Here is a 12,661-nt window from a genome sequence, read left to right as displayed (position 1 = left end):
ATTTTTATAGTTTGAAACTTCACTTCTACCTCAGCATCGCTGATACAAGGCAAAAACAGAAGGATCTGAGGTTGTACATGTGTAAATCATAGAAAGTGGAAGCATAATGTAATTTCCTATTGAGCTTTTATGGAATAGTTGGTTTAGCCACGACATGGGAAATGTATTGATTTCCCAACACCATATTTTCATAAAGATTTGAAGATCTTAAAATGCAGAAGAGGTTGACAGGAACAATTGCAGAGATGTAGGATTTTAATCACTAGTCCTCCAGTCAATCCATATAACTCCACTCCTTGGCAAAGATGACAGATCTCAATAGAGGTACTTAAAATTATGAAGGATTGACAGAGAAAATATTTCATTGGTGGAAAAGCCAAGAAGCAGAACACACAAAATGAAGGTGATTAGCAGAAGAACTAAATGTGACATGTGGAACAACTTATTTATACAATAAGTGTTTACAGTCTTGAATGCATTGCCAGGGAACAGATTCAGTTGTTATGTTCAAAAGGAACTAAGTATTTTAAAGAAAAAAAGTTATGTAATATGGGAATGGTGCTAGCTGTATTGCTCTTGCATTGGGATTGCATAGGCAGTAGCTCAAATAGCCTCTTAACATGCTGTAGCATTTCTGTGGTTCTGTAGAATCATCATACTGCCACTCAAGCTACTCGCACCAGCTCCTGCACTTGTTCTTTCCAGTAGGTTAAGGAACATTAATTAGCAATTGTCCCTCTTCCTTGTAACCCAGATTTCCTGAGATCAATTATAGTACCTATTTTGCCACACATGGAAGGATCTTCGCTTCCATTTAGTGAGAACCAAAGCCATAGCACTCTGAAGGTAATAAGTAATGAATACAAGGCACAAACAATAGAATGTCTTTTGGAGATGGATAGTATGCTCATTTATAATAGACTCAACATTTTCCAATGAGCACAAAATGGTGGATTGGTCAAAGAAGATCCTGAAGATGTTAATTTTTTTTTGTTGTTCAGCCATGCAAATCCCACCTGAGATTCTGCTGTTGCTCTGGCATTCCTAGATCTAAATGTTAAGATTTACCCTCCTGCTATATCTGTATCTTTTAGGCTGGATGAAGAATGTACTGCCCACAATTAAGATGGCCTGTAAAAGTGGCTGCACTCAAATTTTATTCACAGCCCATTATAACAATTATGAAAAGAAAATTCAGCATTTGAATGCTTTCCCACAATCCTATATATTGTCATTCTATCAAGTCCCCTGATTGGATTACGTTCAGTTGAGTGCTGTTAAGCAAGGGAATGATTTTCTGCCTCTTAAATGATGATCCACCAATTAATTAAAAGGCAAAAATGATTCTACCCAGAAAAAACTTATCTTACCTAACATAATGGAGGTGCTATGTTCAAAAGATCCACTCAAATGAAGCTTGCAATATTTTCCCCACCTATTTCTGAGAGCTAAGTTAAGGTCATGATACCTTTAACATCCAGATACAGATTTTTTTTTAGATTATGAAGACACGCAGTCCTCCTTTATTGTCATTTAGTAATGCATGCATTAAGAAATGATACAATATTTACTCTGGTGTGATATCACAAAACACAGGACAGACCAAGACTGGGAAAAAAAACTAACAAAACCACATAATTATAACATATAGTTACAACAGTGCAACAATACCATAACTTGATGAAGAAATCCATGAGCACAGTAAAAGTTCAAAGTCTCTCAAATGTCCCACATCTCACGCAGACGGGAGAAGGAAGAAAAACTCTCCCTGCCATACCTGACCACGGTCCGACTCTGAGTCATCCGAAAACTTTGAGCTCTGATCAGCTCTCCAACACAGAGTACTGAGCGCCATCTCTATCCGAACGATTCGACCTCCATCTCGGTCGCCAACAGCAGGCAAAGCCAGGGATCTTGAGGCCTTCCCTCTGAAAGATTCCCGACCGTGCAGTAGCGACAGCAGTGAACAAGCGTTTCAGAAATTTTTCCAGATGTTCCTCTGTGCTTTCACGTCCGTCTACATCAAATCAGATCAGAATTGTCCACAGCCCCTATTTAACAGATATGCTGTCATTTTTCACCGGAGGGCTGCGCATGCGCGGCGTGCTGCTGTCTCTCCTCCCGCCGTCAATTATGTACTCAATTGCAACATCAAAACCTAAAAGAATAGGGAAGTTTAAAAGGCAATCTCAAAAGTCAAGGTTGGTTGATCTTAGTTTAGGCAATACAGAACTATTATTTACCTTGGGTTCAGGAGGCAAAATTTAAAAATAAAATGGAGAGGGCTTTTATTATGATTTCTGTTTTGTGTAACACATACTTAAATCTGACAGATAATATTTCTGATAATTTAGTCTGAAATTTCATTCACCAAGAACATAAGATCTTGTTCGATAGCCCACAGACACCCTTCAATTGGTTGCCTAAAGAGTCATTTAATCATGTGTCATGCCATATTAACAGACTACTCAATCCTGAGTGCAGCACAGACTATCTCAGCCTTATCCTTGTCTGACAGCATATCACTGCAGAATTATGTTCATGAATGTCAGCCTTACCAATCTTGATTTTAGCTTCTAGAACCCACAGCAATTTGTAGTTCTCCACTGCCTAAGATCTGCCGTCTTTGTAGTTTGGTGATTAGCTTTGTAAACTTTGATTCCCAAAAGGTTTCATATTCTGTTTGAATTTCTAGAAACATTTGGTGTTATGCTTTTTAACTTGGCTGTCTGAAAACAAGCTAGAGAAAATCCTGTTAGTTTCAAGTGGATATTTTGAAGTAGAATGCAGCACTGTATACAAGAATGTTAAAAGTATCCTCATTCGGTGGCATAATGGAAGATCCTTAGATTTAAAAAGTATACCTATGTTTAAAATCTGTTATTTGTTCTGATTTATCTCGCTTATAGTATATCAAGTATATTTTGCCACTTGCAGGTCCGGCTCCCGAGGCTGTCACAGAGAAGATTTTTCAGCTCAGCAAAACTATTGAAGAATATGCTATCTGTCCTGATCTGAAAGTTGATTTAAACACAATCGGAAAACAACAATTTGACTTGGAGAACAAGTTTAAACCATTTACAGGTAACCAATTGATCCCTCCATTTTAAAAATGCTGACATAAATTAAACTTTTACTTATTTTATGTTAGTAAGTGTTTTCAATCTCTCACTGTCTCCTGATTTCTTCTTGAGTTCACTAATGGGCTTGATAATTGTTTATAAGACCATGCAATATTTGGCTCTGTAATAATTCTGTTTGTGTTCCTAACAGAATTGTAATTTAGACTTGCTAATCAATTAAATGATGTTTCAGATCCCAGTTTTCTTTTCCTTCACTCCTGGAGCAGCTATTTACTCTAAAGTACATGCAAAGCAAGTGCCTTATCCATTTCATAAATAGGAGCATAATTTGAATTGGCAGTTCATCAAAGAATAGAATAATCAAATTAATCAGATTATTTGTTACCTGACAATTCATTTGGATTTTCTTCCAGCCGTGGATCTTGATGGGTTGAATAGCCAAATTTTACTCCGGTGTCTTAAGGTCTTGAATAATGGTTTTGAAGACCTAGACAATTTGACTTTGTTTTTGTCTTTTTCACTCTCTACTTCAATAAAGAATGAAATGCTTTTTGCTATACCACCATACCCCCGCTGGTACAAGCAAGCTAACTAAGTGCAGACTGAAAGTGTTCATGTTGTCTTAGTATTGCCCAAAGAGATGTCATTAGAATTTAACTACCCAGGAACCAGTATTAATAGTAACTATGAAAATAAAGAAATCAAGTAATAGAGGATTTGCCAATTAACTATGATTTTCTTGTCAGTTGGACCATGAATGATCATCCTTTAAAAGATATAGTCATAGAAACTATTTCTAACTGTCAGAGTAACAAATTGAGGAACTTTGTGAGGCGATAGGTTCATAGAGTTAAGATCCATTGGGGGTGGGGAGATAGAGTTTTATGGGCAAAATAGTGTTTTTTTCAGATGGAACGATGCTTTTTGTCTACAGAGCAGTGCAGGTATTGATCTGTTATATGCAAAGTTACTCAAGTCACGATTTTCTGCACATTGCTGTGATTTGTGCTGTTCATTTTTTTTCTGCCTTGCCTTGCAGTTATCACTTATAATTTTTTTTTTGTCCCTATTCCAAAGATAAAGCACATCAACTCCTTGGAACTCAATCATATGAAGCAAGAAATCCACTTGAACTTCTCTAGAAACATTTCATCCAATCTCTAATTACTGGGTTATTACTGTCATGTTTTCAGTTGAAGTACAGCACAGATGACTGTATCTTCCCCTTTACCAATCTTTCATAACAATTGGTCTTTTTGTCATGTGCACTATTATCTGCATAAAAAATAAGTATTTCACTAGTACCGATAAGCAACTTGTGTTTATTTTGTAGTGGAGATTGTGGATTCGGTGGAAGCCTATGCTAACATGCTACGAAACATCTTTGATTTTAATGCTTTGAAAGAGCTACTTTCGGGGTCAGAGCACTTGAAGATAAGATTGGATGCCATGCATGGAGGTATGACTGCAATGAGAAGTCTAGTTATTACTCTATTAATATTAGAACATACTTGTATCCTTGCTGAAAATTTCTGGTATAAAATGTAACTGCAAATGATGAGTATTCATGAAAATATGCTCAACAAATCGACTTTACTTAAATTTCTCAGCATTTTGTTAGGAATTACATAATTGAATTATTTTCAAATTTAAAAAAAAGAGCTCTCTAGCTGCTTGCAAAGCTAGTACCTCTTTAACTTTAAGATTTCAAACTGCTGTAATTGATCTTTAATTAAGTAAAATATTGCATTTGCATTATGTTGTAGTGTTACTCAGTTTCCTCAGCAGAACTATATCTCAAAAACCCTCCAGTTTGTATAGCACAGTGAACTATTGCTGCAGGTCTTTGCCACATTTCAGACTTTATTTGGTTATTTTCCTTTGGAAAAACATTAATTTTAATTTTCTGTGCTTGAAAGCTGCGAACATCGCCTACAAGTTGCTGGAATGAACGTGTTACCTTATTCTGGTTCCATGTTGTGAGTGATCCACTGCTTTGCTTTCCTTAAATCTGTCCTAACCTTAAGTGGATCCTCCCATAGCAATTTTCTGAATAAACCCTGCTCCACTGTGATCAGTGAGTCCTTGTGAAGTGTATGTCCCACTGCTGGCTTGCTGTTAAATAGCTGATATATCTATGAAGGCTTTTGACATTGGTACATATACGAGCTATTCACTTATTTTCTTTTTTCCATATACGGTATCTTTGAAATAAATGCCTCTCATAATTTTGTACACCTCCTTTGGGATCCCCTCAACCTCCTCTATGCCACTAAAAACAAATCCAGCCTGTCCAGTCTTACTCCATAACTGAAATATTTCATCCAGGCAACTTGGTGTATCTCTTCTATACCCTTCCCAATGCAGTAACACCTTCAAATTTACAAGAGACATTTTCTTATCAAGGCACCATTTCTACTTTTCTTAAAAGTCTAGGATCTCAAATTTATTTGTAGCTTGCAGTCCCTAAAATGCAGACATGTAAACTGATACCCTCCATCCCCATTTGGGAAGTTGCAGTGAGCCAATTGACAATAGGATCAAAAGAGGTTATCAAGCTTAAGGAATTTTCTTGATTGGGGCAGGTATATGTCTAGAAAAGGCACCTTTTTTGAGATGTCAAAGCTTGATCTTTGAGGGAAGAAAAGAAATCTTACAAATAGTGTTAGCAGTTCTGCATGTTCTAAAGAACCTGCTGTTGATAGGGTGTATATTTTTGCTTTAGATTCAGTATTGATATCATTCTTTGTGTCTTTGGATTGTGATAAACAGTTAATCCTCCCCCTGAACTGGAGAAAGTTAGAGGTAAAATAAGTTTTAAGATGGAGAGTAAAGGAAAGTGGGAGAGAGAACTGGGTTAAGGTCTGTGACAGAGCGTCAAAGACTGTCACAATTTTTTTCTCTCCTTGCTGCTTTATCCACAGATAATGTAGTACAATAAATTTTAAGCTAATATTTTTCCATTTCTGAAAGAGTCAGAGATAATTGAACCATAGATGTACAGCACAGAAATGGGCCCATTGGCCCACCAATCCATGCTCACCTTTTTGCCCACCTACAATAACCATCAAATTTTAAAATTTTGTTTCCATTTCTACAGAACTGTCTGGCTTGCTGAATAGTTCCAGTATTTTCTGTTTTCTGATTCTCTTACAAGAGCTTACTTTGCTTTTGACAATATTTTGTACAGTGTTCACTTCATATTAGTTTTGGATTTCAGGTTTTTAATTGTCAATGGGCTGTACTTTTGTCATCAGAATATTTACTTGTTTCATTCATTTTATTCTTTTGAATAGTGATGGGTCCTTATGTTAAGAAGATTCTGTGTGAAGAGCTGGGATCCCCTGCAAATTCAGCAGTGAACTGTGTTCCTCTTGAAGATTTTGGTGGTCATCATCCTGATCCAAACTTGACGTATGCTTCTGACCTAGTGCAAGCCATGCAAACAGGAGACTATGACTTTGGAGCTGCTTTTGACGGTGATGGTGTAAGAAAAACATTTGTCTTTCTGTCAGTACTTTAGCTTGAACCTGTTATGATATAATATTCCATTCTCTAATGCTGGTGAGCAATGTAAAGGGATATGAATATATTTAAACAGACCAATTATGGCAGTGGAATGGGGCTGCATGTTAGTTGCCCTCATGTTTAGTGATGTGGAATAGGCATATGTCAGAATTTAGTTTTGTGCTGGATTAGAGTTTCTACTTGGTCGGGTTACATCTATATATCTCTTATTTTCTTTTGTACAAGCTGCTGGTGATGTATCTGTGTACTGTATTTTTGTAAAGTATACTTCTCTTTGAAAAGTAATAGGGAAACCTGCACCCTTGATAGTGATTTTTTTTTCCCCTTCAGAGATCATAAACAGCCTGTGGTTGCTATGCTTTGCCAATTCTATGTACTTTATGTGCAAATAACTGTTGCTGTCTGAAGGGCATTGCTGCCAGAAATAAAGTGCCTTGTCTCATCCACAGATAAAACAATGGAGCAGAATTAAGAAATCTGACCTATCAAGTCTGCTCCATCATTCCATAGTAGCAGATTTATTATCCTTCTCAAACCCATTCTCCTGCCTTCTCCCCATAACCCTTGATGCCCTTACTAATCAAGAACCTATCAACTTCCACTTTACCCATCTCCTTTGGTCATCTCTTTTAACTATTTATTTGAGGTGGTATTCAGTTTCTTTTGTATTCCTGTTCTTTGCTCATTTCTTTTGACTTAGGCAGTTTTTCAGATGGAGGATGACTTCCTTACAGTCCACTTCTGAGGAGTGAATATTACCCATGTATGAATTCTTTCAACATGGATTGGCTATTGCATGTGGTCTCGACAAAAGGCAAATAGAACCCCAGCAATTGGATGCTAGGCTCTTTTTTAAAAAAATCTTTGTTAAATTTTAACTAAAACACTTTTCAGTCTTGATGAAGCTTTGCTCGTTTGCTCACACGTATTTTGTTGTAACATTGTTGCATTTAACTCTGACGGCTCTCAGACCCCTTCAAAAAATCAAGAAATTGATTAAGAAGCCAAACAGCTAGAATGAAGTGCTAAATTCAGACCTGCTTAGTTTCCAGTGAGACCACATTGTTTTCATTGCACAGTAATCTCAGAAAGGTGTTAACCCTTAAGGACATGTTCCTAATGGCAAGGAGGAGGAGAAGATGGCGGTGCGACGCAGCTTGCGCGGCCACTCCAGTGAATAATATCTGTAATCTGTCAAGTAGGGTGCCGTGCACAATCCTGATTTGATGGAGACAGACGTGAGGGAGCAGAGGAACATCTGGAGAAACTTCTGAAATGCCTTTTTCACTGCCACTGCTGCTGTATGATCCAGAATCTCCGGAGGGGAGGGCTCCGAGTCCTCGGCTTTGCTTATTGCTCAGCAGCCGGGACGGGGTCGAAGCGCTCGGCAGAGGTGGTGCTCGGTGTCGAAGGGCTGGTTGGAGGCTCGAAGTTTTCGGAGGGACTCAGAGTCGGCTGTGGTTGGGTGCTTCCAATGCATCGACAGTTGTCGGTGCCTGGAGGTTTATGGCAGAGAGAGTTTCTCCCTTTTGCCACCTGCTATCGGGACTATCGGGAGTTGATCGGAACCTTGAGACTTTTTTTTTTTTACCGTTCCCATGGTCTGCTCTTTATCAAATTATGGTATTGCTTTGCACTGCTGTGACTATATGTTATAATTATGTGGTCTTGTCAGTGTTAATCTTTGGTTTGTCCTGTTTTTTTGTGATATCACTCTGGAGGAACATTGTACCATTTCTTAATGCATGCATGCATTTCTAAATGACAATAGACGAGGACTGAGTGTCCTCATAATCTAATCTAAGAAGGTTGTAGCTTTGGGGTTTAAGGGTTATGATCAGTTGCAATCAAGCTGAGTGGGTCATGGAATGAGACTGTGATTGGCTAGAGTAAGCAGAGCCTGATACCATGTTGCATGTGGCAGCCATTTTTATTAAAATAAAACTTGGTTGAAACAGTGGAGACACAAAAGATTGTAGATGCTGGAAATCTGGAGTGACATGCAAAAAGCTGGAGGGACTCAGTGGGACAGGTAGCATCTGTTCAGAGAAACAGACAATCTTTATTAAATATGAAAACAGACCTCCAGCAGTGTCCCACTTTTCAGACCTCCAGCAGTGTCCCACTTTTCAGCATGATATGCTCCTTGTTGAATTGTGTGCTAACATGAGTCATTCATCTTTAATTCAATTTGCTTTTGATCAAATAAATGCATAATTCACTCATAATATCATTAACGTACAAAATACTGCAAAGAAATGTTTGACACATTGAGTATAACAGCTGCTTCACAGCGCTAGATACCCATGTTTTGATCCTGACCTCGGGTGTTGTCTGTGTGGAGTTTGTACATTCTTCCTGTGACTGCATGGGTTACCTCTTGGAGCTATAGTTCCTTCCATGTCCCAAACAGATACAAGATGGCAGGATACAATTAATGTCTTAAAAATAAGAGTCAGAATGTTTTTTATCTTCAGTTTATTTAAATTATGTTTGATCACATAGAATAAAAATGTAGTTTATTTCTTCTAGGATCGGAACATGATTCTTGGAAAGCATGGCTTCTTTGTCAACCCATCTGATTCTGTGGCTGTAATTGCTGCAAATATCTTCACAATCCCATACTTCCAACAAACTGGTGTTCGAGGATTTGCTCGCAGCATGCCCACTAGTGCAGCACTGGATCGGTGAGCATGATTTTCTTGTGGTCTGAAACTTAAACGGGTGACTGCATCCTGGTTTTCTGTTTTGTTTTCTTAAAGGGAAGTCCCTGTTTTTGGGAAAAAACATTGAGCATACTAATAATCTTCTGAATTTCCCAGTACTTTTGTGACTGGAAACATGGGAGACTCTTTTGACTAATTCCACACAATCTTTAGAATTATTATTGAGCAAGATACTTCAAAACACCACTTGCTTTCAACTAGGGACAGCATTATTAAAGTAACTGAGGTTCATAATGTTTCTACATATTGTGCCTCAGTTATATTTATGGCAAAGATCATCTATCGGATAATATGGATCATACAAATTCCAGATCTTAATTAAATAGTATTTTCTACTTCTAAGTGCTTTAAACTGAGTCAAATGAATATGAATCAACTTAACCATTAACAGTGGTTTTTAGGGACTGGTAAGATTTCCTGTCCAGAAAAAACTTTTAGAAATAAAGAACCTCGTGACATGGTATCATATGAGCAATCCTTCCCTCAATGTCAACAAAACAAAAGACCTATTCACCTACTTCAGAAAGAAGGCGTAATGCACATGCTTCTGTTTACAACAACTCAGCTAAGGTTGGGAGCATTGAGAATTTCAGATTCCCCTGCGTGAATATGGCCAGTAGCCTGTCCTGTTCCAACTATGTTGATGCCATGGCCAAGGAAACTCACTAGTACCTCTACTTCCTCAGGAGGCTAAAGAAATTTGGCATGCCCTCTTTGACCCTGACCAGTTTTTATTGATGCACCACAAAATGCATCCGATCTGGATGCATCATGGCTTGGTATGACAACTGCACTGTCCATGACTGCAAGAAACTCGAGAGTTGTGAACACAGCTTAGCATAGCAAGGAAACCAGCTTCTCCTCCATAGACTCCGTGTTACCTTGGTAGAGCAGCCTGCGTTATCAAAGTCCCCACTCACCCCAGACCTTTTCTCTTCTCCCTTTCCTGTTGGATAGAAGATAAAAAAAATCCTGAAAGCATGTACTATCAAGCTCAAGGATAGCTCCTATCCCACTGTTATAAGACTCTCCCTCCATTGAATGATTCCCTAGCATCATAAGATGGACTCTTGACTGCACAATCTACCTTGTTATAAACTTGCAGGAAGGATGTGGAAGCATTGGAAAGGTACAGAGGAGATTTACCAGGATACTGCCTGGTTTAGAAAGTATGCATTATGATCAGAGATTAAGGGAGCTAGGGCTTTACGCTTTGGAGAGAAGGAGGATGAGAGGAGACATGATAGAGGTGTACAAGATAATAAGAGGAATAGATAGAGTGGATAGCCAGCGCCTCTTCCCCAGGGTACCACTGCTCAATACAAGAGGATATGGCTTTAAGGTAAGGGGTGGGAAGTTCAAGGGGGATATTAGAGGAAGGTTTTTCACTCAGAGTGGTTGGTGCGTGGAATGCACTGCCTGAGTCATTGGTGGAGGCAGATACACTAGTGAAGTTTAAGAGACTACTAGACAGGTATATGGAGCAATTTAAGATGGGGGCTTATATGGGAGGCAGGGTTTGAGGGTCGGCACAACATTGTGGGCCGAAGGGCCTGTACTGTGCTATACTATTCTATGTTCTATGTTTATTGTCTACCTACACTGCACTTTTTCTGTAACTGTAACACTTTATTCTGCACTTTGCTATTTTACCTTATGTTACCTCTAATGCACTATTCTCTTACATACTATTCATACAGATATATTCATTACAAGTTTTTCATTGTAGGTATGATAAACCAATTTACCAATTTACTTTTAAACATCTTTTGGTGAAATTGCATTATTTACCTTTTGACAAAAATGCTTGCATGTTTTTAAATGTATCATATATTCAACTATTTGTACTGAAGGAACTGCTAATGAACAGTTTTACTGCTTAACACAGCCATAGTAAATTGTAAGTCAATTATTGTGAAAATAATTTATATTTCGCAAATATTCTAAATAATTGTGATTAGCAATGACACCAAGTATGATTGAACAGTCACTGTTTTCCTGGTTACGCAGGAATCTCCTTTGCCTGTGTATGTTCTCATTTGGTGTATGGACTTAATCACCCTCTCTCTTTGTTAGCACACCAACCAAACTCATTCCAACATTTTCTGCGCAGAACTTTGGATACAGTTTTCCCTGGTTTTCTCTCTGTAAGCTTATCTTTTTACAAGGCGTTTCCATCACTCTTAAAAGTATTTTCATTAAACCTCTGACTTCACATTTGCTATGTTATTAACATTACAAGTAGCTGCCATTCCTGACCCTATAATGGTCTTTATCATTGCCCACTTCTCAAAAACAATCCTTTGTCTCAAATCTGTTTACAATTCTGCTTTTTGTTTCTTGTACCTGGTGTCTGTTATCTTTAAATTTATATTCATTTCTCCATTTGAGTTTCTGGGTCTGGCATGCTACTGATACACTCCTAATCAGAAACAATATTACTTATGACTGTGACCACAATAATCAAATGCCGCACCTCTTCTAGAAACATCCTCCTCAATTTCTCTGTATTCTGACTATAATAGATGACACCATTTTCAACAGTCCTGTTCAATATTTTGATTGTATTTTGTCTGTATTTTGATCAACTTTTACAATATTGTAACAAGTTTCTCTTCCTGGTCCTGTACCTTTTAGAACTTGCAAGCAAATATTCTTGACTCCCTTTACATTTTGTTTTATTCTATAACTGTAGCCAAAGTTGTGAAGTCAAATTCTGCAATAAATTATAGATACAAGTAAACTCTTCTCGGGCTTCCAGCCAGGTACAGATATCAATTTTAACTGACATTTTGATGACAAACTCTGGCATCTTCATCAGGGATGATGCCTGGGTATGTATATCTGGTGATATTTATATCCCTGTCGCCCGTCCTTCCAGATTGGTTAGTCCACATCCAATCAGCTTTCCGCTCTCCCACCTTGTTTACAATCAAATTCCAGTTCATGCTTGGAGTGAGACCTTCGTCTTTGTTAAAGTTCTTTTCCTCCAGTTTTATTTCAATGGCTTCCTTTACCAGGTGTCCCCAAAAGCCATTGGCGCAGCACAGTAGTTTTGTGCCATTGAAGTCGATTCTACGGCCATTTCAACTGCAATATTCTGCTACCGTTGATTTCTCTGGGTAACCCAAACAGATACACCTCCTGTGCTCCTTGATATGGGTTTCCACTGTATGTCCCATCTGGCCAATATATGCTGCTCTACATTCACAGGGAATCCTGTAAACACCAGGCGTTCTGAGTTCAAGGTAATCTTTGACCCGCATAAGCTGTGATTTGAGTTTCCTTTTGGGTTGCATTGCATTCGCAGTGGCCATAGGATTG

The 12,661-nt window shown here is 38.2% G+C and overlaps 1 protein-coding gene across 2 annotated transcripts in view; it reads left to right on the top strand.

Moving 5' to 3' along the window:
- Positions 1-12,661, top strand: part of pgm1 (phosphoglucomutase 1) — a 90,061-nt gene that overhangs the window by 59,700 nt on the left and 17,700 nt on the right. For both annotated transcript variants that reach the window (XM_072273904.1, XM_072273905.1), the window contains exons 3-6: positions 2,938-3,084; positions 4,417-4,542; positions 6,380-6,570; positions 9,144-9,298. In XM_072273904.1, coding sequence (XP_072130005.1) covers positions 2,938-3,084; positions 4,417-4,542; positions 6,380-6,570; positions 9,144-9,298 — 619 coding nt within the window. The remainder of the gene's footprint in view (positions 1-2,937; positions 3,085-4,416; positions 4,543-6,379; positions 6,571-9,143; positions 9,299-12,661) is intronic.

This window comes from Mobula birostris, chromosome 12 (assembly GCF_030028105.1).
Source record: "Mobula birostris isolate sMobBir1 chromosome 12, sMobBir1.hap1, whole genome shotgun sequence".
In the NCBI taxonomy this organism is placed as follows: domain Eukaryota; kingdom Metazoa; phylum Chordata; class Chondrichthyes; order Myliobatiformes; family Myliobatidae; genus Mobula; species Mobula birostris.
Note: the sequence above shows the minus strand (reverse complement) of the source record. Positions and strands in the feature narration are given on the sequence as shown.